Source organism: Micromesistius poutassou (genome assembly GCF_964030765.1).
Source record: "Micromesistius poutassou genome assembly, chromosome: 23".
Classification (NCBI taxonomy): domain Eukaryota; kingdom Metazoa; phylum Chordata; class Actinopteri; order Gadiformes; family Gadidae; genus Micromesistius; species Micromesistius poutassou.
This window is the reverse complement of record NC_140293.1, coordinates 952,471-979,478: the sequence shown is the minus strand read 5'-3', so window position 1 is coordinate 979,478 and position 27,008 is coordinate 952,471. Positions and strand designations below refer to the sequence as shown.

Genomic DNA, 27,008 nt, shown 5'->3' with positions numbered 1-27,008 from the left:
TCAGTAGAAGGGGGACTGCAGGGGGGCGTAGAGTCTTTGGGAGAGGGAGGGCAGTAGGGGAGAGAGGGGTGAGTGGGGGTACGGGGAGGTAAGACAGGGGGTCAAGGCTCTAGAGCTGTAACCCACCCCCACAGCACTTAGAGGGGGAGAGAGGGGAGCTGGAGAACCAGGACCATTATCAACCAGCCAGGAACCGTCTGAAGAGAGAAAGAGAGAGACAGAAGGGGAGATAGCGAGTGACAGGGAGAAAGGGAGAGAGAGGGAGATTGGAGAGACATTTAAATTAAGATTGATTTATTGATTCTCGGTGAAATTGTTTCTGTTGCAATCGCTCTGCTCAAGATAAAAGGAAAAAGGAAATAGAATAAATGAAAGTTAAAAGTATAAGTATAAGTATAAGCATTATAGTATATTTTATAGAACTTTAAGCCAATAAGCATATATAGCATATATTATTTACAAAATGTTGAAATAATAAAAATCTGCAAAGAAATGTGTGTACATACACTGAAGTGGACATAAAGTATGCATATACTTAAAATATACATTACTATACGATTGTACATGTACTTAAATATATGAATTTGTCATTCATTCACCGACAATCAAATTAGCCTTTTATATGTAGGCTACAGATCTTGGAACACTCAAATTATATAGATAATTAGGTTATAAGATTAACTATTAGGGCTGCCCCCTAATAGTCGACTAAACGTTAGTCGATGAGAAGAGTCTCAGTTTTCAGTTTTCATTAGTCGCACAAAAAAGAAATATATATATTTTTTTTTTTTTTTTAACTCCATCAAATCATACCAATCAAATCTAACTAATTATAATATTGACAATGTCGGATATGGCTGAGAGTTTATCTCCAGCTGAAGCTGCTCAGAGAGAGGATCGTTACAGCAGTACAGAGGAAAGTGAGCCCTGATGAAGAGGAGCAGCCAGAAGGCTCCATTTTGGAAATAAATTTACAAAATGTTCAGTCTCCTTGCTGGTTGTTCCGACACATTCAGAACCAATACCGCTTTGCTGTTAACAGGCGGCTCGCTTTGTGCGTGTGCTTGTAAATGTATTATTTTAAAGGCTCATTATTATGTTTTTTTTATTTCTCTGTAATGTAGCACAGTGTTAACAATGTTACTTATAACATTCTTTCTCAGCCCTGGAACTCAAACCATTTTCTGATGCCTCAAAAAAGAAATTAACGTGCAACGACTAATCGACTAATGGCTTGTACTAACGACTACTAGTCGACTAACAAAATCTTTAGTCGGGGGCAGCCCTAACATATATACATTCATATATTTTTTAGGAAAACCAAATGAGGCAGGGTTATGTTTTATTGGGTGAAGATAACGGAACGCTAACAAGACAAGCTCAGATTGCGAAGTCATCAAGTACGCTGCTGTTCAAACTGCAGAATGACGATACTTCCTCCCCATGTTCTCTGGAGTTTGTAATCCCCAGTCCAACTGGCCAATAACAAACTACCAAGTATGCAAGACTGAACTTGGCTGAACCGGAGTCCACAGAACACTTTACAGAATACTAGGTTTCCCTTTCCAATACTTACCTATATGTCTAATAGGTGGTATATTGAGGGGGACAAGAGTTTAGTTTCCAACATATTATAGACCAAATTCCCGTTGACTTTCCTCCACAAGCGTGATTTAACCACCAAGTCAGAGCCGTCAGGTTAGCTTAGGGTCACTACTTACACATGTGGGAGAACACACAGTTTCTTTATCATTATTTAGTGTTCATCATACAGCCTCTGTGCAGGCATGCCCTCAGGCTGGTTCTGGTCAGTTAGCATTAGCAAACTGACAGGCTAGGCTGAACCTCCCCGCCCACACACACAAACCTCTAATGTTCCCTACTATGGTAAGGTACCGCTCTCTCTCTGACTGCATATATTATTCAACAATCTGACCTATGTTTCCTCTCTTTTAGCTGCAAGCACCACAGGAACATCCCATTTCCCCTCATGGATCAATAAGGTAAAATCCTATCTTATAATTCATACTCACTCATAGAAGATGGACTGATGGAGCCTGAAGAGAGACGGATAAGACTAGGCCTGTGGTTGGTTCTTAATGGACTATACATGACAATCAAGGCATCTGATTGGCGTTACATGGAGTTTTGCTGTAACAAAATGTTTCCTAGTCTGCATTCCTATGAGCTCTTTGAGCTCCTCCCTGATCCAGAAGGTTTAATTTTGCCTGACTGCAATTAAAGGATGGGTGTCCCAAAACTACTTGCGGCTTAACACATGGAAAACAAGATGTGATAATCATCAGCCACAAGCAACAACAAACACGGTTTGAAGACGTGACACTGTGTTTTGAGGGCTCTGCAATATTCCTGTGCGAAAAATATCACTTTTTATTCGATATTCAAATATGCATTGGAATATGACATATCCGTATTCAAATATAAATAATCAAACCGGTTTTTAAAATGCCATGTTGTGTAGCGCATTTTTTACAGTCTATGATTAAACCGTTTGGTTTTTATTAGACCGCTTTTTATTTTATTGGTTGCCATCTCATCCATTCGCGGGCGCTCTAATCAAGCGAATAATATATCCTGATTCCAAAATGGATAGGCTAACGCACAGAGCAGCCAGTCTGAGTGGTAAATTGGGACCCCAGGTCATCCCCGCAGACAGCAACACGCTGCATTGGTGGAGACTGGAGAGACACGGGCTGCCACAAATACCCGCTTCTCTCAACATTGGGGCCTCATAAATATTTTAATATATTCAAATACATTGCTTGATATTCGATATCCGTTCGAACTTGATGTTTCTCAAAAGTGACCGCCCTAGTCTGGTTAAACCCTATGCCTTCTTTTGATGAACACGTAAAAAGTATTACCAGAACTGAATTTTGTTAATCTTAGAAACAATGCTAAAATTAGACCAACGGTATCCGCAGAGACGCTCATCAACGCATTTAAATCGTCTAGACCAGATTACTGTTATTCTCTGTTCTGCGGTTTAATGAACTACACAACGAAAAAGCCTCCAGCTTGTGCAGAACGCCACTGATAAGACTCCCTAGAAACAGAAAATGAAGACCACATGATTGCTATTCTCTCCTCCTTCAACGTGCTTCCAATTAATGCCATGTCAGATTCTAGGTACTACTGCTTACCTATAAAATCCTACACAGATCAGCACCATCCTGCTTGAAGGACCTTAATATAGATGTTCATTTTTTTTTAATTCCTCTTAAAATGTTTGCTTGTAATACTTCTATGTATGTAAATTATGGCAGTACTAAGCATTCCCCCACTCTGCACTTCTTTTCAAGGTGTCTTCCTTCATAATTAAGTGAGTTTTTTTCCTCTGGGGGCTCCTCTCCTTGGTTAGGGGATGTCTACTGCCTGTGAAGCCCTTTGGGACTGTGTCTGTGATTATGGGCTATACAAATATAATCAACTTGTCTTGACTCTCTCTCTGTTATTAAGATTACATTTCTTATCAGGGTCGAGACCTTCACCCGGTGTTGGAATACAGCCCAGCCTGGAGATCATAATCTAGGCCTCTCCCTGGCTTATCAGAAGACTTAATGAAGCTCTGGGTTATCTCCACTAATGTTTAACTACCTTGAACTCAGAATACAATGTGTGGGTCTGTGTGTTTCTGTTCATGTGTGTGTTTGTTTCTAGATGTGTTTATATATCTGTGCGTGTCTGTGTCTGCATGCATGCTTATTGCCTGTTTTACCATGTTACAATAACACGTGTCAAATATGACATCCACGCAACATTATACACAATGTGTGTGTGCGAAGATTATATAACAGCATGAATTGTATGTAGCATGTTCTATTCAAATGCAGGCCCTGAGGAGTGTTGCTGTTTATTCAACAACGACAGGACCCAAAACCCATCCTGGATCACAACCAAACTCCCACATGCAGCCAGGGAGCCAGCACTGCTGCACACAAGCTGTGTGTTCAGTGTGTGTGTGTGTGTGTGTGTGTGTGTGTGTGTGTGTGTGTGTGTGTGTGTGTGTGTGTGTGTGTGTGTGCGTAACGTGTGTGTGTGTGTGTGTGTGTGTGTGTGTATATACAGTATGCGTGTATGCGTATATGTGTTGATGTGTAGTCATAATCGCAGTGTTTACAAAGCTGATGTCTTGCTTTGGGCAGGGGGGTAGTTTAGCTTACTCAAAGTCTATAATGACATGATTAAAAAATTAAAATTAACTTCCTGTGTATTAAATAGGAAGTAGCTTGTGTGTGTTTGTGTGTGACAGAGGGGAGAGAAGTGTGTATGGGGGGGGTGTCAACATGGACCATAGTCTTATGATGAGGGATTTACCAAGGTTATTTAACTTTATTATCAAAAACAACAACTAAACGTTTGGGGCATGTGCCAACCCAGGACGCCTGGACATGCCCCTAGATTTGGCTGGAGACGACACACAGACAGACAGACAGGCACACGCACATTCTTGAACTGAAGTATAATTGCAAAAACACACGTACACATACATACACACACACACACACACACACACAAAGACAGACAAATGCATCTTGACAAAAAGAGAATCACGATTTTCTTGCTTAGAATTGAAGTCACGATTCTCTCACAATTTGCAATAAAAATGATCCACCTGATACAGAAGGAAACAATGAAAGTACCTGATAAAGGACCGGCATATTGGATCCTATCATAATTAAGAAGAATCCTATCATAATTCAAACCTGAAAAAAATAGTTTCAAAGGCCTGTAAGTCTGTGTTTGAAAACTCGACACCTTGTAAAAAAGGTTTTGCAACATTGAAAAAAGAGTTTATAGCCTAAAAAAGTTTCAAACATCTACAAACATGATCTTCCATCACCATCACCATTTTCACAAACAGATTTTCATAGTTAAAAAATGTTCACCAGCACATTTGAAGAGTTTCAAATCTGACACTGTTCTGGCAGTGTATTATTTTGTTTCCCGGTTTTGAAACCTTGTAAATAGAGTTCTGCAAACAGGTGTTCATACATTGAGAAATTATTTAATATTAATAATAATAATCATTTAATATTTATTCAGAACTGAGTTTTCAGCACTGACATTTCAGAGATTTGGCCACAAGGGGGCAAGTTTACGAGTCACATGATTATTGACAGTGTTCTGATTCCTTTTGAAACTCTGACACTCCGAAAAGGAGGTCCTGTCTCCTTGTTCCTGGAGGCGGGAACACAAAAATAGAACACAAAATCATGTTTGCAGATGTTTGAAAAAAGTTTTCAGGCTATAATCTCTTTTTTCAATGTTGCAAAACCTTTTTTACAAGGTGTAGAGTTTTCAAACACAGACTAAAGAGGCCTTTGAAACTATTTATTTCAGGTTTGAAATTATGACAGGATTCTAATCCCATACCGGCACAGCAACTTCGGACAACAAAAAGGGAACAATCCAGGGACCCACACACGTCCAGCATTTAACCAATACTCAAAAATAACAACTCACAGCATTTAAACAATTATTATCAAAAATGCTTGATGATTTAAAGACCTGCTGCTACCGACATTTATTTTTTAGATTTTTTTCAAAATAGCTCACAAATGTCATTAAGTTTGACAACAGCCCATGTAATTATTAAACAACCGTAGCATATCATTTTCATTTATGATGGATTGGGATTTATGACTGCACTCATAGAAACAAGTTGGACAAATCAATTTAACAAAAATTACAATTAAAAAGACAACATAAATACTCGTAATAATGTTTGCAAACGGAGTGTAAACAGTTTCAAGTCTTCCCTCACAAGCTCAGCCCGGAGGTCCAGCAACAGTGGACAGCGCTGTTAAAAGGTCTACGTTTCAAGAAAGCCTAGTTTCGATTCCCATTGAACTATGTTGACATGTCAGTACTATGGCTCTAACCGTTTAGCTACGCAACGCTTGGGTTATGCCATTTAGAGAGATAATTCTTTTGGAAATCAACCTCGCTCATCTTCCAAGCAGCAGAGCCAGCAGTTAGTTTCACATAAAGCAGAAGGAGTTAGCAAAAAAATGCCTTGTCCTATGGGGTTATAGATACTTTAATAGTGTCAACTACCATGGGGATGTGTGAGTAATGTTATTATTATATCTAATATATGCAAATCTACAAAATAAAACCCACAGAAGCGTGAAGCCCGCTTTCCAGTGAGATGCAGGCTGGTTATACTGTATCCTATAACCCAGATCAATGAAACAGGCTATATGTTTGCATTTAAGTATAGCCTTTATTGAGAGTCCGGACAATTTTAAGAGGAATAACGTTAAATGCAGGACAAGCATTAATTGACTTAGTGACTGAACATAATGAAGGCGTGTCTTGTCCACAACTCAACTTCTGCACAATCGTTGTTCGAGCCACATGATCGACTCCAGTAATTGTTAGTTGCCACCTGACAACAAGGTACTGCTCCTCTGCGCCACTCGTCTCTCAATCAAATGAATGTCTAGCGGGCGCACATGGCCCCTGTCTAAAAAGGACAGTACCTGCATTAATGCAGAAAGAATATCTGCTGTTAAAACGAATTTACGTTATTCGCCGTTATTATTTAAATTATCGCCCAGCCCTACCTAATAACCTTCAACACTTAGAACGCTAGTTTGTGTCCCAGAGTTGCACAGCCAGTTAAAGTGGACGTAATGCTTTTCATTTGGGGTTGTCATGGAAATTATCTGCCTACTAACAGGGTGGGGCTCTATCTTACACATTGTGACTTCATGTTATTACTTCTGCCAACAGACTACTGCAAGACAGCCATTGAATTCCCGCCCTTGATGGGGCGAATAAGGATAATTTCCGCTGCTGGTTGCAAAAATCTCATTCCCACTATGTGAAATTTAAGGCTTCATAACAGTGGTGTGCAAGCAAATGGGTGCCTATGTGGGATGCGTCTATGTGGGATACACACGCACACTCAAAAACACTTTATATGCAAAATATATCATGTCAACAATAAACACAAATTAAAAGAGACATACGACAACAACTCGCTAACACACACCTACGCTGACAGGTTTGTGTACGTTTCAGTGCCAGTGTGAAGTGTATGCGTGTTCCTCTATATGCTGTGTTGACACTGAATAGGATCTCATACACACAGAAAGCCTTATTTATTGCTGTAGATTAAATGAAAAAATGATATAAAAAATACTTATTGATTCCGAAAGAAATTGAGCCATCCAATAGAAGACAATAAATTAAAATAAAATGAGTTAAATACGGCAGTGTCAACTTCAAGAGATGTGCAGCAGTGTCAAGTAGTGTCAAGCAGTGAAAAAATGATAAATCTAGGTAATGCCCTTTAGCAACATAAAGAGAGAGAGAGTACAGCAAGGGAGTGTGATTAACTACTGACAGTCAGAACTAATTCAAGTCATTCAAGTCATGCAATCTCTCTACTAAACAAGACCTGATGAATTGCTGTGATCAAGCACCACTTATGTGGGATTGTTTTAGGTGCGTTGTGCGTGTTTGTGTGCGTGCGTGTGAGCACTAGTACAAGGCTTGTTGGAATGGGTTTCAAGAGTCTAAAATTATACTAAACGAATGCTGAAATTACCATTCAGATGCGTGTTTCCTTTTTTAGTATAAATGTTTTGGCTAACGTAAGCGAATCTCGCCCTTCTCGCCTGGGCTTACTCGCATGTGAAAACGAAATGCTTTTGATACCTCACACCTGATGAACGATAAAGTTTTCCACACACTTTTTCCACACACCAAAATATTTACATTATCCGTGATGTGCATATTACGGCCTATTCCAATAATAATCGCACCGGTGAAAAGACAGATAGAATACTCCTATACAGCCTAGTTAAGACAAGCTTATGCTCCGTCCTTTCACCAACATATCCTATGTATTTAGAGTATTCAATTCATTGGAGTTTTACTTTTTAATCTAAATAGTGTAAGGAATGGCAGTTGGCGGATGAGGGGGATTATGTTGTGCATTCTTTAATAAATGCATGTTTTGGATCCATTTGTTTTTGAGGTTGTTTCCCTGTTAAAAAAAACTCTAATAGCCTTTCACATTTTGGTATAAAAATGTAGAAAAATTGAAGACAACTGCACACTCACATGTTCTCCAAAGAAACCTATGTGTTAAGAACTGTTAATGTATTCTTGTGTGAAAATAATCACAACATACCAATGCATTCTATGTAAAAGAGCCTTCCAACTTGCGTCGTGAATCAGTGCTCTCCATCATCCCGGACAACGAGGATAATTCAATTAACAAGGATAATTCAATTAATCAAGACCACATTAGTATAATATCATTTTGTGCCAAATATTATTTACTTAGCAAGGAAGAAATGTTTATGAGTAGAATGCTCTCTAGTAGACAGAACGTTTAACAACCACATTCTGAAGTGGATACAATTTGAGCATTCAAAATTTTAATATGATTTAAATATTAAAAATAATAAGGAATACAATTTGAATGGGATTATAGAGGATGATTGACAGCACTAGCGCAAACCTAAATTCCAGTTTTCCAGTGCATGTGTGGCAGTGTTTGTCTGCGTCAGACAGGGATGTCTGACCGGGGGGGGGGGGGTGCAACCCTTTTATACAGGTGGTCCATTTATGCTTATTGTCATGCAGGCTGTCAGACTGTTGCCCTGCAGCCTGATCTTTACAGAGAGTGTTGTGAGTAAATGAAATTATTGTTATTATTTTTTTTTTCTTTTGATGTTGTGGTTAAAGTGGCAGCCGTGTGTTGCTTAGGCGGCTGCCTAATGTGCAAAGTGCTGTGGGAAACCCTGGTGGGTGTGTGTCCAGAGTGTGTGGGTGTGTGTGCGTACCTAGGCTCCAGAGTGCGTGTGTGGGTGTGTGTGCGTACCAAGACTCCTGAGTGCATGCTGTGCGGCCAGCTCCTTTGCATCCTCCACCAGAGCACACAGCTTGTCTGGCAAGTAGCTGTTCTGGGTGGAGACTATCACCACCTACACACACACACACACACACACACACACACACACACACACACACACACACACACACACACACACACACACACACACACACACACACACACACACACACACACACACACACACACACACACACACACACACACCAGAGGGAGTGTGTGTTGATGGATTGCCACAAGTATAACATATGAGTGTGGTCATACATCACGGTAGAGTAATGAAGGTGCAGACAACAGGGAAACATAGATGACACATGTTCACCACCACACAGTAAACCTTACGCTGGATATCCGATCTGCTGTTGAAGATTTACATCACGTATGTTATAAAAATGATATATCTTTCTGAATTAATACACTCTCAATCTTGATATATTTATGATCAGTAGTTGATCTTTGCTGCCAGAGCCTTGTTTTTAGTAGGGACACTAGGGACAGAAATGCCTAATCAAGCTGAAAAAGAATATAAAATATGGTTATTTATCAAGACATATTGTACAAATGAACCAAGTCATCTCTGTCCTCTTACAAAGCAATACCAGAGGTCTGCTGAATGGGCAATTGAATGAACTGCAATAGCCGATCAACAACTTCCTCTGAAATACTAGCTGTCTCATTCCCTCTCGACTGTCCGTCTGTCGGTGTGCCCAGTAGTGTACTTTCTTTATATGTATAAATAGATAATATATAATTATATTTTCTATAAGAAGTATCTTGGGTCTCAAGGTGCAGGACAGGTAGTACTATAGTTATGCTATGTATTAACCTTAAATATAAGCAGTATATCTTGTGTCTCAAGGTGCAGTACAGTACTAATAGTAGTAGTACTAAAGCTCTATAGTTATACTATATATTAACCTTAAATATTAGCAGTATCTTGGGCCCAGGGGTAGAGAAGAGGTAGTAGTCTGGAGGGCTCCAAGAGTTCAGATAGCAAAAGTGTTCCAGGAGGCTGACGGCACTGGTCATCTGGCCAGGCTTCAGGGCCTGCAGGCTGCATGGGGAGAGGGGCATACCTGGAGTGAAGGGGAACACCCTCTGAGCCCCATCTCCCGACCCTGGCGAGGGACAGGCACAGGGTTAGAGATTTGGACATTATTATCTCATTCAGACAATTAGCATTTAGACACTTTTACTCAAAGGGACTTTCAAGTAATACTGAGACCAAACAATGCATACAATTCAACAATCTTTATCTGCATTTCATGTAAGTGACGTAGCATAAATTTTATTTTCTTTAATTATACACACTTAATAATCAACACTTCAATTTCATGTAATAAATAAATAGATAATAATTCATGTTGGGTTAAAAGGTTTAAATGTTAATATAATGTAACTGAACTGATGTTAATGTGCTGCAAGCGCATGGAACTAACGTTTTGTTTAACGTTTTCCCTACGTCATTAGTGTTGGTTGAATTTATGTAAAAAAGCATGACCAAGCGTGCATGAATGGCGCTCGTTAAGTGCAGCGATACCATAAGTTTGCCTCTGAAGTTAGAGCAGACGGCAAAGATACAAGCACAGTAAATAACTTAAACCTCTTTTCACAACAAGCGGCCAGAGAGGTATTTTATTTCACCATTTTAATGCATTTTATTTCCTGTATTACACGTCATTTTCACGTGCCAATTAGTGTCATATTTCTGTGTTTTATTTCGTGCTTATGTAAATACTGTATCATTTGCTGATGTGGCGTTTTATGATGTTTATTTGTGATAGTTTTCACGGCGTAAACACGTAAAGGAGTAAAGCAACGTGCCATTAAAGAACGCCGGTTTCAAAGAAGACCGGTGTCTGTGTGTTGTGATGAGAGCTACATTTCAATTTGGCCAGTTTGCCAAGACCCGATGTTTCGTAGGTTTTTCAGTAGCCAGTCCATTGCAACCAGTGGGTCGAAGCATTAAGAAGTCCACAGTTTGATCCAAAATCTACAACCATGCTTGTGACCACGACAGTCAAGAATTCTAACTGCTCAGTCTGTCTCTAAGGCTGTTAGCATGCTAAGTGGCGTGTGAACACAGAATGCTTATGCTACATTCTATTGATTGAAAAAACTTACCCTTGCAACTTATTGACAGGTTGCTCTTCATTTACAATTCAGAATCAAAACGCCTAAAACACAGCCATTATCACAGCACATAGGCCTGTCACGATAACTATTTTTGTTGAAATAATTGCTATAAACTATATTATTATCATTTTAGGCCCATTATCTGCCACTGATTTAATGATAACAGCTTAATCATGCTCGTTCACCCTGTCAAAGACCAATTGGAATTGGAATTGGAATGTCACATTAACTTTTTTAGATTTCTTGTCAAGATTTTAACTTCATGGGTGGAATTATTCAATCCTCATGAAAAAAACGATTAAAACACCTATGAGCCCTGAGTATCACTATTATCTTCACCTGGCACTGTCAGCCTTGTGTATGTGGAGGCGCTGCCTGAGCCCAACCTCCAACTCAGAGAGCAGACGAGAGGACAGACGCAGCATGACTGACAAAATTGTTGTACGTAAAAGAAAGACAAAAAGAAGAATAAAACAAACTAAATTAATTTGGTCAGAACATCCAATATGAATCGTGTAAGTGTAAAGGCCATTCGACCCTGAACCTAATATTGACTAGTGAAAAAGAGCTTATCCTCTGTTATTTCACAAAAATAGATTTTATTCAGAGGATTCAGAGGAATTTAGAGTTTCACTACTTAATCGAGGGAGTATTATTGATGGTGTGTTTTGGTGTGCATTTGGAGCGTTCCTTAATACATCCATGTTTTGGTGACGTTAGTTTTGAGGTTGTTTCCTTAAGGTTGACTCTCTTTCAAGAATGATAGCCTCAGTCTCGCAGTGGTGAATAAACACAGAATCGAAACTTGTGGATATGATCATTTGTGGGCACTATTTGAGAAAGCCACCTAGCCAGAGAAGTTAGAATGCCCATACCTGGGTTGGACCAAACAAAGATACAGCTATGGGAGCTGCTAAACACTGGTTTTAGATAAAGTGGATGTCAGTGTTAAATCCTGTTTCGTTTGATAGCAAACACCACCAAGCCAAGCTAGCCTCCTGTTTAGAGAGGATTTGATTCTCTTAGCCCGGCAAACCGATGGTTAGAAGGTAAAAGGATCCATTCTAGCATAGTTCCTGACCAAGTGTCCTTGGGCAAGGGTAGACCAGGGAGGTCCGCGCAGCAGACAGAAGCTTTTTAAGCAGACCAAACATGGAAGTGGACTTAACTTGTCACGTCTCTAACAGCAACAGACAGGTCATGGCGGGATAAACACCCGGGTTGACAGCTATGATAGGCTGGCTGGGGGAAAAGCTGTGATAATCTCTTCTCAAATATCACTCATGTGTGTATCTCATCGCGTATGAATTCATCTCGTATGAATGGGCTAACACGTACTGACACACAAACACACAAACACCCACACACAGCGACAGATATAACGACACACCAATACACACACAAACACATAACTACATACCTTTACATGCACTCGCAAAACACACCCACACACATACACAACTCAACACTCCCAACACGCCCACCTACCTACCAACACACCGATAATGACATACCAATACATATACAGAAGCACACACATACACACATTAATACCTACCCACATAACTCATTATCATGGATGGTATCTACAAATTGAGCGTTCTTTAGACCAGGCAGAAAGAAATACTGACAAAGATAAGATTGTAAGATAGGCTGTTCATACAGAGGCAGGCATGAGTCAGTGAAAAATTTAAGCTTACCGCACGATTCATCCCCTCAGTTCGTCTGGATCACTCACTTCCTTTAATCATATTGTCCCGTCCCTCCCCTCCCCTCTCTTACTTTACTTCCATTTCCCTCTCTCCTATCATTTTCTGTGTGGAAATTAGGGGTGTAACGATACGCGTATTCGTACCGAAAATCTTCGGTACAGGTCTAACGGTTCGATGCACGTTTCATTTCGGTACATACCGAAAAAAAAATACATATATATTATATATTATTATTATATTATATATATTTTTTTTATTAAGATTTTATTGATTATCACACACTTATCCTCAATTGTATTTGATGTATTTTCATTGTGTAAGGCATTTGTTTGATACAATTTAATAAATCAAATCTAAATCAAATTGTTTAATAAAAATAAAATAATAAAAACCAAACCATGACTTAAAAACCGAGGTACGTACTGAATCGTGACTTTTGTGTATCATTACACCCAGTGTTTCCACCTAGTGGAAATCTTTTATCGGTTTATAATGCATCATGGGTTGAAGGGTAAGAAAAGTCTTTAGTCGACACCCGTGGAATAAAAATATATGAAAACATGTCTGTCCTTGCGACAACGAAGCGAAGTACATACAGAAGCAGGGTCGGGAAACATGAAGCAGACTATTTAAGCCCCTCCAATGACAGAGGCAGAGGAGAGCTGAGAGAGCAAGACATGGAGCAATAAAGGGAAGACCTCTAACACACATCATTCTTTTCCTCTTAACTTCCTCTCTCTACCCCCCCCCCCCATCTCTCTCTTCCTATATCCTTTACCTTTCTCTTCCTCTCTCCTTCTCTCTCCTCCTCTCTCCCCTGGTCCCTGCTCCTCTCTCCAGCTCTACTCCTCTCTCCCCTGGTTCCTGCTCCTCTCTCTCCTTCTCTCTCCTCCTCTCTCCCCTGGTCCCTGCTCCTCTCTCCAGCTCTACTCCTCTCTCCCCTGGTTCCTGCTCCTCTCTCTCCTTCTCTCTCCTCCTCTCTCCCCTGGTTCCTGCTCCTCTCTCTCCTTCTCTCTCCTCCTCTCTCCCCTGGTTCCTGCTCCTCTCTCCTTCTCTCTCCTCCTCTCTCCCCTGGTTCCTGCTCCTCTCTCTCCTTCTCTCTCCTCCTCTCTCCCCTGGTTCCTGCTCCTCTCTCTCCTTCTCTCTCCTCCTCTCTCCCCTGGTTCCTGCTCCTCTCTCTCCTTCTCTCTCCTCCTCTCTCCCCTGGTCCCTGCTCATTTCTCTCCTTTTCTCTCCTCCTCTCTCCAGCTCTCTCCTCCTCTCTCTAGCTCTCTACTCCTCTCTCCCCTGGTCCCTGCTCCTCTCTCTCCAGCTCTCTACTCCTCTCTCCCCTGGTCCCTGCTCCTCTCTCTCCAGCTCTCTCCTCCTGTCTCTCCTGGTCCCTGCTCCTCTCTCTCCAGCTCTCTCCTCCTCTCTCTCCTGGTCCCTGCTCCTTTCTCTCCAGCTCTCTAGTCCTTTGCCCAGGTTTTCCCCCAGTGGTTTGCAAGCCTGGATAATTGCATCGGTGATTCTGTATATGTTTTTTATTATTTATATTTTTTAAGATGTTTTTTCAACTAATTAGAGTGGGACGCCCGCTGGGAGCATGGAAGTAATGGTTGGATAGCTCACCAGTGACATCAGTTATTAACGGGAACGGACTAAAACAGCAGGTCTGAGATTTACTGTCTACCGAGAGCACACGTACACTCTGCTTGAGCATAGTGTCTGGCTCCGGCCTATTATTTCACCATTAATTGAACATAGCGTAGAGGATATCTAGTTTCCCATTCACTGCTTCTGATGCTTGTCAAAATCCATAGTAGCCCAGGCAGGTAAACAGATTCTAAAATGTACTTTAAAGACGCGTTTGACTGCAAAACACCTTGTGGCAAATGTGTGAATGCATTCACTTTTCTTTGTCTTTTCAAGCTTCTTCTATTATCACAGAAACTATTGGGCCCTACTTTCCTGCCATTAGTCTGTCACTGGCAAAGAGAAGTGGGGCCCAGTGCCTGTTCCACCCTGCTCACATGGTACAGTCTCCTACTCCTTTCTCCCCTTATTCTCCTTTCCCCTGCCCTCTCCTCCTCTCTCGCCTGCTCAATCCTCCTACCCAGCTCTCTACTCCTCCTCCCTCGACCCCGCTTTTCTCCTCTACTCCTTATCCCTCCTCTGCTCTCATCCCTCCTCCTCCTCTGCTCTCCCCTCCTACCTTGCTACTTCTCTGTCACCTCTTCTGCTACTCCTTAGTGAAGGTCTGCTACCATCCGTCATCCACACATGGACATAACACCACTAACTACTGCTGTCACTCTGCACCGCTTTGAGACATTGTATTTCAAATAGGTTTTGTCAGAAGGGGGGACATACGACTGGCTGTCAGTAGACGTTTTTACACTGCCAAATATGCCCATCTTATGCACGCCTTTTTCCCGGCATGGTCCACGCGTTTACACTGCCCGAGGTAAATTGCCTGCTTGAGCTAGCACCCCAATTTACCCTCCCGGACCCTACACACATTGGCGGTTTCTGGCGGGGGCTTGGGTAGAGGTGTTGCTGCGCTGTTTAGACAGCAGAGACAACACAGCGATATCAACACGAGTAGTTCTAACTGGAGAGACGGTGACATCCGCGAGCTGCTGACCATCATGGGAGAGGAGGTGATGCAGTCGCATTAAACAAAGATGATAAAAGATGGTGCGATCTACGAGAAAGACGCAGAGGAACTGTCCTGAGGAGGCTTTTGTCGGGATAAAAAACAAGTGGTCAGCAAAATAAAGAATAAATAAAATTTTGGCGTTTTTGTACTTGTAAATAGTTAATCGCGTTTGTAGCCTAGACTCAGACGTGAACACATTCTTGCATGCGGGGGTCTTATTCATAAAAAAATAAAAACATTCTGGAGTACAATTTCAAGACGGTGAAATTGCCGGATGTGCCAAGCCGCAACCGAACCGGCTTGGCAGTGTAAAAAGGCCTAGTGGCACTGATGCCATGGAGCATTGAAGCCAGCGTTGACGCTACCCTGGGAGTAACGTAATATTAAGTAATATAACGCTCAAAGTTTAACCAATTATAACCTTGACCCTAGATGCTGACCTCTCGAACGTCCAATCACCTTACAGCTTTGTTCAACGTTCTAAAGCCAACTGCTCTCTGGACTTAGTGACTTACAGTGATTGCAGATACATACATCTCATAGGACCAGGTAGGGGTGAGGGCGCCTCATGCTCTAGGATGACTCCAGTTAGACTGTGGACATTGGGTATCAAACCCAGAACCTTTCAGCTGGGAGTCAAACACCCTTACGACGACACTATTTTTCCTCTGAGCCATACATGAAAAATACAGGTTGATCTCCTCACCTCCTCCTCCACCCAGGTACACAGGGTTTCCCAGGCATGGCGGCAGAGGCCCTGGAGGCCTCGGGGAGGTGCATCTCCTCCCCTCCACTCCTCCGTTCTCGTGCTGAAACAGAAACAGGCTGTCTCCACCTCCTCCACCTCCCCCGACCATGGCAGGGTTCCTCCCCACGTAGCCTCTGTTCCCGCCGCCGTGCCGCCACGTGGCGCCGCCTCCCTCCCTCCCCCCCGCAGGCTTGGCGAGGGACACGGTGACCAGTGCGCCGTCGATGAGCGTGCCGTTCATGAGGCGCAGGGCGTCCAGCGCGTCCTGGCGGCTGCGGTAGTGGACGAAGGCATAGTCCGTCAGCTTCTTCACGCGCTCCACCGAGCCGGGGCGCACGCAGGAGAACGCCTCCTGCAGCGTCTCCTCACTGGTGCTCAGCATCAGGTTACGCACCTGGACACACGCAGAGAAACACATGGTGGGGCGACTCCGGCAAAGGTAAAAGGTTGCAAAAGCATACATACATGTATATATAATATTTCATATCAGTGTTGCACCAATTGCCCTCCCTGTTCCCGCCAGTCCAGCGATATGTTCTAGCGCTGTGAACTTTTCTGTCCACATCCATGCTAGAAACGCATAACCCTCCCCCAACTCATTCTAGTCAGAAGCAGAGCTGCGTTTATTGTGTCCGATGCGGGCATTGGCAATGTACGTGCAATTCCCGGCTGCCTTCAGATCTACACAATTGTTAGTGTGGTATGGCGACGCTGCCAAGGGCCACTCAGCATCTGTCTTGCTGGATATATAAGGGTGTTGGCTTAGCCTACAATCAGCAGGGCTTAGCATAAACAATGGGTGTAAGAGCTCACTCGTGGCCGCAGACGTGCTGTGTGTCCCTGCCTCAGTAGAAGTGGCCACTTCTACGGCTTTACCTAAGGGTGTAACGGTGGCGGACATTTGCACGGCTGTGTCATTGTCTTTCCCGGCGCCTTGTCTGCTTTAACATGCTGGACATGACCAGGGGCTCACTCGGCCACTCCATGTTGGAGTCGGGGGCTCCTTCAACAGCTTAGCATTAGGCTTGTCTCTCTGAGCTGTTCCGATTCGTAAGGTTGCTCTTCGCTTAAGCCTATCTCTCCGGTCACCTGGTGGTGGGTTAGGCTGAGATTAAGAGTGACCGGTTGTTCCTTACTATGTTCACGGATTGTACCCAGCATCGTCACTATCCTGTCCTCTAACCATTGATAATGTGAGAAGGTTATGTGTGATATCATGTGCTTGTGTGGACTTTTATCTATCGTCGCATACTTTCGTTGTCAGTGTACGGTGTTCACCGGCAAGCTAGAGCTTCTTCTTTGCTTTCGATAAAGCCGGCTTATGCTGCTCTGTCAGTTACGCCTGCTAGCGGGACCCTCCACCCTCCCTTCCCTTTGGGAATGGATGTTGAGGGGCCTTGTTGCTCACTGCAGTTGGCGGCTTGGGTTTTCTAGCACGCAGGAGAAGCCTTGTAACTATGCATCGCCCTCTTTTCATGGATTCTATAAAAATGCAGGTTGAGTCAGAGGTTACGGACCCACTCTATTCTCTTGCTCACCACTTTGCGTGTTCTTAGGATAATTTAAGTTTTTATTTTAGCTGTTGTGTTTTGCACATTCACAGCTAATTGAGTCCTGAGCCTTGGGTCCAGCAGGGGTACATTCATCAGACTCCCCTTCGCCGCTTCACCTTAGCACATAAGGTGAAGCCTAAACCCATAGTCTACATGAAATACGTTATGTTAATATAACTCTTGCTCTATGATTGTAGACTTACATCATATCCATGTCAAATAGACAGCAAACTAGTCTTAAATTCACTCGTCCCTCCTGCTGAGTTACGGGGCTAAGCTGGTGGAGGATTCTGCGGCACCAGAAACATATTTCAATTTACAGTAGGGTGCAGTTATTGGATATTATGTTTTAGGACATCTTAGTTCTGATATTACTCCATCAAACGAGCTTACGCAGACCCCGTCTGAACGTAGCATGCCACCACCTGCTCATTATTTCACAATTGATCCAAGCAGTGGTGGTGGAGTGGTGGAGTGTTAAAAGTAAAACGTTTGCAGAGCACTGCATTCAGACCGGGTCTACGTGTGCAACAATATCTGAATAAGTAATAAATAAGGACAGCTCATTAGCTTGTTAGCTCATGAGGTGTTAAGAGAGAAATGCTGAGTGATGCGTTTCCTATGATGTCGTTAGAAAATGATTGTCGCTCTGACATTCAAATTGATTGATCTAAAAAAACTCTGATCAATCATCATCAATCCAATATCAATCAATTTTAACTTTGACCTGGTAAGGGATACAGCATTGATACTATTATATACTATTTACTATTGATACTAAATTATTGTATATATAATTATAATTATAAACTATTGTTAGCATCTAAACTGTCTTTATAATTACCATCACTTTGGGTGTGTGAACATGTGAAACTTCAGAAGCAGCACAGTGAAAGGTCTCCTACATCCTGATGAGTACTGTAGTGTAGTACATAGGTAGAGTGAGGCAGGGACACAGCGGCTTGAGAGAAAGACAGGGTGGGTAGAGCGAGACAGGGACACTGCATGGAGAGAGAGACAGCATGGGTAGAGCTAGGCAGGGACACAGCAGGGAGTGAGAGAGAGACAGCATGGGTAGTGCGAGGCAGGGACACAGCATGGAGAGAGCGAGACATGATGGGAGGAGAGCAAAGAGCGATCACAGCAGGGATTGAGGAGCGAGAAATGATGGTAGAGTGAGGCAGAGACACAGCAGGGTGTGAGGAGAGAGACATGATGGTAGAGTGAGGCAGAGATACAGCAGGGTGTGAGGAGAGAGACATGGCGGTAGACTGAGGCAGAGACACAGCAGGGTGTGAGGAGAGAGACATGACGGTAGAGTGAGGCAAGATCACAGCAGGGGGAGAGAGCGCATGGGAAGAGATTGAGGCACTGACACAGCAGGGAAAAGGAGACATGATGAGGGAAAGAGAGGTGGTGGTAGAGTGAAGCAGGGACACAGCAGAGGGAGAGAGAGGTGGTGGTAGAGTGGGGCAGGGACACAGCAGAGGGAGAGAGCATGGGTAGAGTGAGGCAGGGACACAGCGGAGGGAGAGAGCATGGGTAGAGTGAGGCAGGGACACAGCAGAGGGAGAGAGCATGGGTAGAGTGAGGCAGGGACACAGCGGAGGGAGAGAGCATGGGTAGAGTGAGGCAGGGACACAGCAGAGGGAGAGAGCATGGGTAGAGTGAGGCAGGGACACAGCAGAGGGAGAGAGCATGGGTAGAGTGAGGCAGGGACACAGCAGAGGGAGAGAGCATGGGTAGAGTGAGGCACTGACACAGCAAGGAGAGCTAAGAGTGAAGCACTGAGACGACGGGGAGAGAGAAACATGACGGTAGAGCAAGGTAGGGATACAGCAGTGTTAGAGAGGTGTGTATGTGCAGAAAGTGAAAGTGGGATTTGGATGAAGGCGTATATAAAGCAGCATGCAGAATTAGGTAGCGATAGCATCAAGCGTTGGATCTTCCGGCATCTTAAATGATGACTTCAGAGCCCTGCTGGAGTCCCCATGACAACAACATCACCAACAGCACTTACAGAGCACATCAAACAGACTCCATGTTGGATACTGCAGGATCCAAAGCCCCTTGGTTTTAAAGCTGGACCAGTTATGTGGCCTCAAACTGATACTTAATGGTGGTACATTTGTGTGTGTGTTGGGGTTGGGGTAATATGGCCCAGGGCCATTAAAAAGTCACGTCGGGACAACAGCACAATAAACACACTGGCCCAATCAGGCCAATCAAATCCTTGCGCGCACACACGCACACACACACACACACACACACACACACACACACACACACTTTATTAAACCCGGAAACCAAGCTCAATGTTTGTGTCTACATACACTATTACATGCAACACGTTGACAGGTGCGCATTGAAACGCAAAGAGAAATGTGCACGTACGTATAGGACCCTGACGCGCTGCATGGTCTCCTCATCCACGTCCTTCTCCGGCTCCGCCCAGTCCACCTGGATGTTGAGGCCCCACAGCTGCAGTGTTTCTGGTGTGCACACACACCACCCACACACACCCAGGGGACATCAGCACGTGTGGGTACCAGATTGTGGTAAAACAAGGCACAGTAACTCATCTCCCCATTGCTCATAACCCTGGCAGGCGGAGGAGCAATTTAAGAAGCTTGGAGGATTACAACCGTCAGGCGGTTAATGTGCTGGTGAAATATGGCCTTCAGCAGGTAACCAATCAGCTGCCTTTCTACCAAAGGGAGAGCCAACAGACTGTAGTGAGTGTGTTCTGCGTAGAGTAAATTTAATGGTCTCGCTCCAAGTGAGCGTGCGTGTGCACCCAAGCAGTTTAGCACACACTTTTAGATGGGCTTACAGGGGTGGTGCACGCAAATTGACTGACTTAGAGAACAGGGGTAAATTCCCATGTTTTTGCAAATCTTTGCCAACCAGTATGTGAACATTCTGCACGCAGCTAGTGTTATTTTTGTGACATCAAATTGCCTTTTGGTGTTCTCCTCGACATCACGACCAAGGGACACCGTCGGCGAGTATGTGTGTTGGTCCGTCTGGGCCGAGGTTTTTGATGATGGCGTCAGAGAGGGTTAAGCCTTTCACTCTTATAGTATAACGCCACGTGTATGGACATGTGAAGCTCTTGTCTTCTCTGCAGCTGATTTGATGTTCGCTTCACACTTCTCAAAGATTTATAGTGCAACACCATGGTGTGTGGTGAATTTCATATACAACTTTGCTCATTATAACGCAAATACACAACCACGTTGGGCTACTAAAAAAGCATCACAAAGTCGCCCCGGGTTGTAACCATGGGGACAACATGCCCCCTACCATCCTTCCTAGACCTCTCAGCCTAATATGCATTATTTTAAATCTGAAAGTGTTAAAATTAAAATAATAATAAATAAAAAGCTTAAACAGAGGGTCCACTTCCACTTAAAAGTCCCCATAAAGATCTAATGTAATAGACTATCCTCTGTCTCCATCTAGCAGATAACCGCAGGTACTGCTGAGCATTACAGATGCTGGTGGGTGTGCATGACGTTTATCAGGCATCACACACAGTATACATTAGGGCTGCCACTAACATAGTATTCTATTGATTATTTTATCGATTTATCTTTTAATCTCAACTAAAATTATAACCATTTTCATCCAACAGTGCATAGCATTGAGTAAGATTGCTCTAGCTGGTAATGCTCTACTGTTGTAGAGCTAGTGGGACATACTTCTAAACTATGAATATAATCCATTGGGAACATTTTGAATAGCGATATAGCTCTGTTTTATTGTGTTATTTAGTTAGGCTTCTGTCTATTGTCCGGACAGCTTTGCTTGGATGCCCATCACTGCAATCAGGAGGGTAAATATCTGTTGAATATCCATGTCTTTCTAACAAAAAGCAAAACAATTTCATCCAAAGATGAAAGCTCAGCACAGCACACTGTAAGACAGGAAAACAACAGTATAGCGGTCTAATTGAATGCTGTGTGATCGGCCCACTGTGTTTTTGCCTTTTCTGTCGTTCCTCCTTCCAGAGTAGCACCTGTACACCTTGTTTCCAGTTGTTGGCGCATTGTAGTAGTGCAGCTGGGAAATGTCATTGACATTTTGCACAGGGAACAAACTGACACGTTGTTGTCTGATCATTTAAAGTATTTCGGTACTTTTGAGGTTTTGTCTGCGGAGACCTTGACACGCAACCCGTTTTGAAGCACATTCGGGTGCAGCAGCCACTAGTTTATTTTATCTGTAGGCGTTGACAGGGGCCGATGGGTGGGAGCCAAAAGCGGCTGAGGTTAACACAGCAGTTAGATAATGATATTCAAGTAACACATTTAGGATAACAGATTTAATTTTAATTGAATGAATTGCGTCTTAGAAATAAAGAAAACAAATGTAAACATAGACATAATGATGAAGTCATTAAAGAGCAAGACTTTGAATCTAAACTACCAAAAAACAACCCCCCCTCTCTGCTCCCTCCTTTCTCACCTTTCTCAATGACATGCACATGTAATAGGCAGGATGAATTATCTGACCCAATCAGGAAAGAGATGCCCTTATTGGTCAGAACTGAGCCGTGAGCGGTGCATGGCTATGTAGACTCATACAGAGTATTAGTGTGTATTAGTGTGTATTCTAGAGTGTTACCTGGTATGAGTTTCCTGCGGGCCATCGCTGCAGCCTTGTGGGACTCGTACTCTATGAAGGCGAAGCCTCTGTTCCTGTTCTTATCAGTAGCACTGGGATACACTATGACATCCACAACGCCCTCTGTTACCTGCCCAAACAATCACAGTATCATCTGTCAATCTGAATACAGTAGGATGGGATTGCATTAATTACATCACATTTAAATAGCTGACCTTTTTGCCCAAAGCCACTTACAATAATTGCATTCAACAACGAAGATGTAACCCAAAAATAACAAAAATTTGGGTACATACAATTCATAAAATAAGCAAAGTAACTGCTTAAGTGCTACAATATAATAACAAGTATTGGACCGTGTTGAGTCTGCAGTATGGCTTTGACAACCATTCAAGTAATCTCAAGAAATCAAAGATTGCAAGAGTGCATGAGTGAGTGAGCATGTGTGTCTGTGTGCATGTACTGTGTACTAGTGGTGGATTTCATGATTTGTTTGCTTGATTCAGTTTGCGTCGGTCAGTTTGCCAAGAAGAATCGTTTGTTCGTTCGTTCGCGTTTCCGGTAGCGGTGAATCACAGTTCTCAGCCGAGTCGGTCAGACTCAACTCCTCCCCCGTTCTCATTCTCAAACGAATCACGATTGTGCAATGGTGCAAACGGTCATCAATCAACACAACATCAACTAAGTTCCTTCATGTTCGGAATCGGGATGTTGTTGCCCGGCTGGCTCTCATGACGTCTCAGTCCTCGAGTCTTCACCTTCACTTAACAGTCAGTGAACGAACAGCGACTCGCGACTAGTGGGTGGGTCTGGGGTATGGGGTTCGTATGGGGATACGAACGAGACGAACTGAAACGGGGAATCAGGTTGGTTCGTTCTTGTTAAAGAGTCGTTCATTCTAACTGATTCGTTCGCAAACGACCAATCACTACTGTGTACCTTCTTCATCTCCTCCATTATCTCCTCTTTGTTCTTGTCTTTGGGAAGGGAGCCCACAAAGAGACGGCAGTTGTCCAGACTCACACACACTCCGATGTACTTCCCCGATCGGATCTCATAGTTATCCAGCATGTGGATGGCCTTCTGCGCCATCTCTCTGAGGAGAGGAGAGGAGAGGAGATAAGAGGGAAAAGAGAGGGGAAGAGAGAGAGGAGGGAGAAGAGAGTATATGGAAGAGAGGGAGGGAGGAGAGGGGAAGAGGAGGATAGAGAGAAGAGAGTGGGAGGAGGAATGAGAGCAGGAGAGGGAAAGGAGAGAGTAGGAAAACAGGGGAGAGGGGAGAAGAGATAGAGGAGAGAGAAGGGAGAAAAAGGTGCAGGGATAGGAGAGTAAGAGAGGAGAGGGTAGAAGAGGAGAGAAAAGCAGAGAGTAGAGAGGCAGAGAGGTAGAAGAGGGTGGGTGAAGAGGGAGGAGAGGGTTAAGGGGAGAGGAGAGGGGATAAGTGCAGATGAGAGGATTTGAGATAATAAGAGGAGAACAGAAAAACACAAGGGAACAATATGTTACAAATTGACTTGAACTTAATCATAAAATGACCATGATATGTCAGCGGTAGGGATGCAACGGTTCAAGTAAAACATCTGAACCTTTCAGTTCGCTAGTGACGGTTTGGGCAATGTATGTATTGTTCGGTTCATTTGTTTCAAAAAAAGTGTTGAAGCGAACAGTGAAATTTGTCAACTGTTCCACCCCTTGTCGTCCGTAATTATAGAAACATGGTTTGTGGAAATACTGGCTTCCCTGACCTCAACATTTCATCTTGCGCTTGTGTTCTTTCAGTGTCCTCAACCTAGCAACCTGTTTGAGCTTAGAGTCTGAGGAGGATTAATAATCTCTCTCTCTCTCTCTCTCTCTCTCTCTCTCTCTCTCTCTCTCTCTCTCTCTCTCTCTCTCTCTCTCTCTCTCTCTCTCTCTCTCTCTCTCTCTCTCTCTCTCTCTCTCTCTCTCTCTCTCTCTCTCTCTCTCTCTCTCTCTCTCACCTGTTGGTGTACATGACGAAGGCGTAGCCGCGGTTCTCTCCGCTGAACTCCATCATGAGTCTGAATGTGTAGATGTAGCCGGCCCTCTCGAACACAGGCACCAGCTCATCCTCATACATGTCCCTGGGAATCTTCCCCACGAACACCTCGCTGCCCCTGGGCGGGGGCGGGCCCTCCCAGCCTGACAACCAATCAGGATAAGGCTCTGTTTAATGGGGGGGGGGGACTACAGCCTCAAACAGACCAATCCTAGTGGATGATATGCAGCTTGATCGAATGACTTAGCTTATTCATCACAGTTTTAATTTAAGTTAATAAATTAACGTTAATTCTGGCCTTCTGGGTTAGGGTTAGTACATTTAAAAGGCAACATTCATTTTCTAGTGTTGTGACAGTGTTTTATTAAAATGCTATTACCAGTAAAAAGAAAATAAATATCCTAGAAATAGACTTGGAAATGCAAACTCACAAAACACATTATGTATTAGAAAGGATAAATAAATGAATCAATGATAATTCGGGAGTGTAAATGTATCTAAAAGTCATCTATAGTCTGTCATCAGTTTGGCATTGACTATTCAATGGACTCATTTTCATTGGGGAGCAGTAGACACACACTCACAGACTCATTACAGCAGTACACACTGACATTCATTACACCAGCACGCACATACTCAACAATCCTTACAGCAGTACAGATACACACACACGCATTACAGTAGTACACAGTCTCACACACACACAGCAGTACACATATGTCTATACTGTAAACATATTTTAAATACAGCAGGATATGAATGTGTGTACCTGGGGGTGGGCCGTACTTCCGCTGGCCGTTCTCCTGCATCATGCCGTATCCCGTCTTCTTCATGAGGTCGAGCAGCGCCGCCTCTTTGGGCTCCGCCTGGTTGGCGTCACCGAGCAACCGCCCGTCCATACCACAGTCCCGCTCCATTATGACGATTTCTGCAACAAAAAAAAAAGAGCATAGTAAGGTTAACTTTAACGTCAAGTAGACTTCAAGGTTAGAGTAAACTCTATAGTTAACCTTACCTTAAGGTTGAGAGACAACTCTTAAGTCAAGGAACCTTTCAAATTTAAGGTGAAGTTGATCATTTCTGCTGCTAGCAGGTCTCTCACTCAAACAATGACAAAAGAGTAGTTGGAAGTAGCGTGGAAACATGGGAGCGGTTGTCTTCCCCACCATTCCCTGTGAAAATCGAACTCATGTTCACGGATGAGTTAATGTGTAAAAGTTGTACTAACGTTACTTTTAGTCACGTTTATAACGTATTAGATGATACTTGTAGTGGCAGCTGAGGGAGGGGTTGAAATGTTTTTTGTTGTTGTTTGTTAGAAGTTTTTAAGATATTGGATCGTGTTTATCCGGTCTCTCTCTGAATCACAGCAATGTGCCACGGGGAACTAAAGTCGCCATCAATGACATCAGTCCTGTGTGTCTAGCAGTGTGTACAAGGAGGCTGTCTCGTTGTTGTCCGGTGTGAATGTTGTGTACCCGTACTGTATAATTCAGGTTAAACTGACTTTCCAGGTGAAAAAAAGCACCAACATAACGACCACATAAGTATTCGTGGAGATTAAGACACCGTTTTTAGGTTTTTGAATGATTATACTGATTATTATTTGAATACATTAATTGACTTTGTCAGCATTATTCTTTGAGAGGTATGGCAACAAACAATTTAAACTATTTTCAATAGTACGACAATTGTCAATGAATGGCGTCGCCCTCGTTGACATAGTAATAATAATAAATAAAGAAAGAAATTACCCTCCAAGGTAAAGTCTATGCGGTGGCTCCAATGAGCACAAGCCTGTTCTGTATCATTACTACATTATTATTATTATTATTATCATTATTCACAGTGATCTTTACTGATAATGAACCTCACACCGCTCACGTGACTGGACAACGGTTGGTTTCCCGGGAGCTGAGGGCTCAAGGGTCAAAGGGCACACGACCCCATTCAGTCAAGTTAAACGAACCCAAACCAAGAACTCGCTATGAAATATACATATTCAACAGAGCACTGTCAGACATTAAAATACGAATGTATGAAAAGTAATTACAAAGTGCGGGAACTTATCGTAAAGTGAGCTAACGTTAGCTACGCTCGCTGATAAGCTAACGCGCATATCGGGAACGTTTTCCAACGTCTTTATTCAGAGAACACGTTATTATACCACCAAGGTGTCTCACCACAAAGTGTTCACCGACTGGCTCTTGGGTGGAAGTGAGTCGCCTCCCGAGTGTAGCGGCTTATTCATTAATAAACTAACGCAAGTAAAGATATAAGCAAAACACCCCAACTTCTGGTCGACGAGGACGTTGTGGTGATTGACAGCCACGTATCGGGATCTTCTCACGTGCCTAGTTGAACTGGTGGCGAATGTGGACCAATCAGCGGGCTTTATTTAAGGGTTAAAGGCGGGATGATTGGGTATGCTGTAGTTTATGTGCCAAACAATTTTAATTAAAAACTCTTATTGAAAAAGTAATACTTTGAATCGTACTAATAGCAAAATACGTCAAAAATGAGTCGACAGAGGATAAAATCGAAACATTTTGCCATTTATTTATCTCCATATCTCCAACACTTGGGATAATTACATTTTACTTCATTCGTTTCAGTGTGTGTGTGTGTGTGTGTGTGTGTGTGTGTGTGTGTGTGTGTGTGTGTGTGTGTGTGTGT

The 27,008-nt window shown here is 43.1% G+C and overlaps 1 protein-coding gene across 1 annotated transcript; it reads right to left on the bottom strand.

Moving 5' to 3' along the window:
* Positions 1–25,249, bottom strand: rbm46 (RNA binding motif protein 46; the record flags this gene model as incomplete). The annotated part of the gene is made up of 9 exons (XM_084487459.1): positions 1–197; positions 8,867–8,969; positions 9,815–10,014; positions 16,092–16,527; positions 20,081–20,178; positions 22,316–22,445; positions 23,255–23,411; positions 24,295–24,475; positions 25,102–25,249. The coding sequence occupies 9 exons, from the start codon at positions 25,247–25,249 to the stop codon at positions 1–3; spliced, it is 1,650 nt and encodes a 549-aa protein (XP_084343585.1).
* Positions 25,250–27,008: the final 1,759 nt, after the last annotated feature.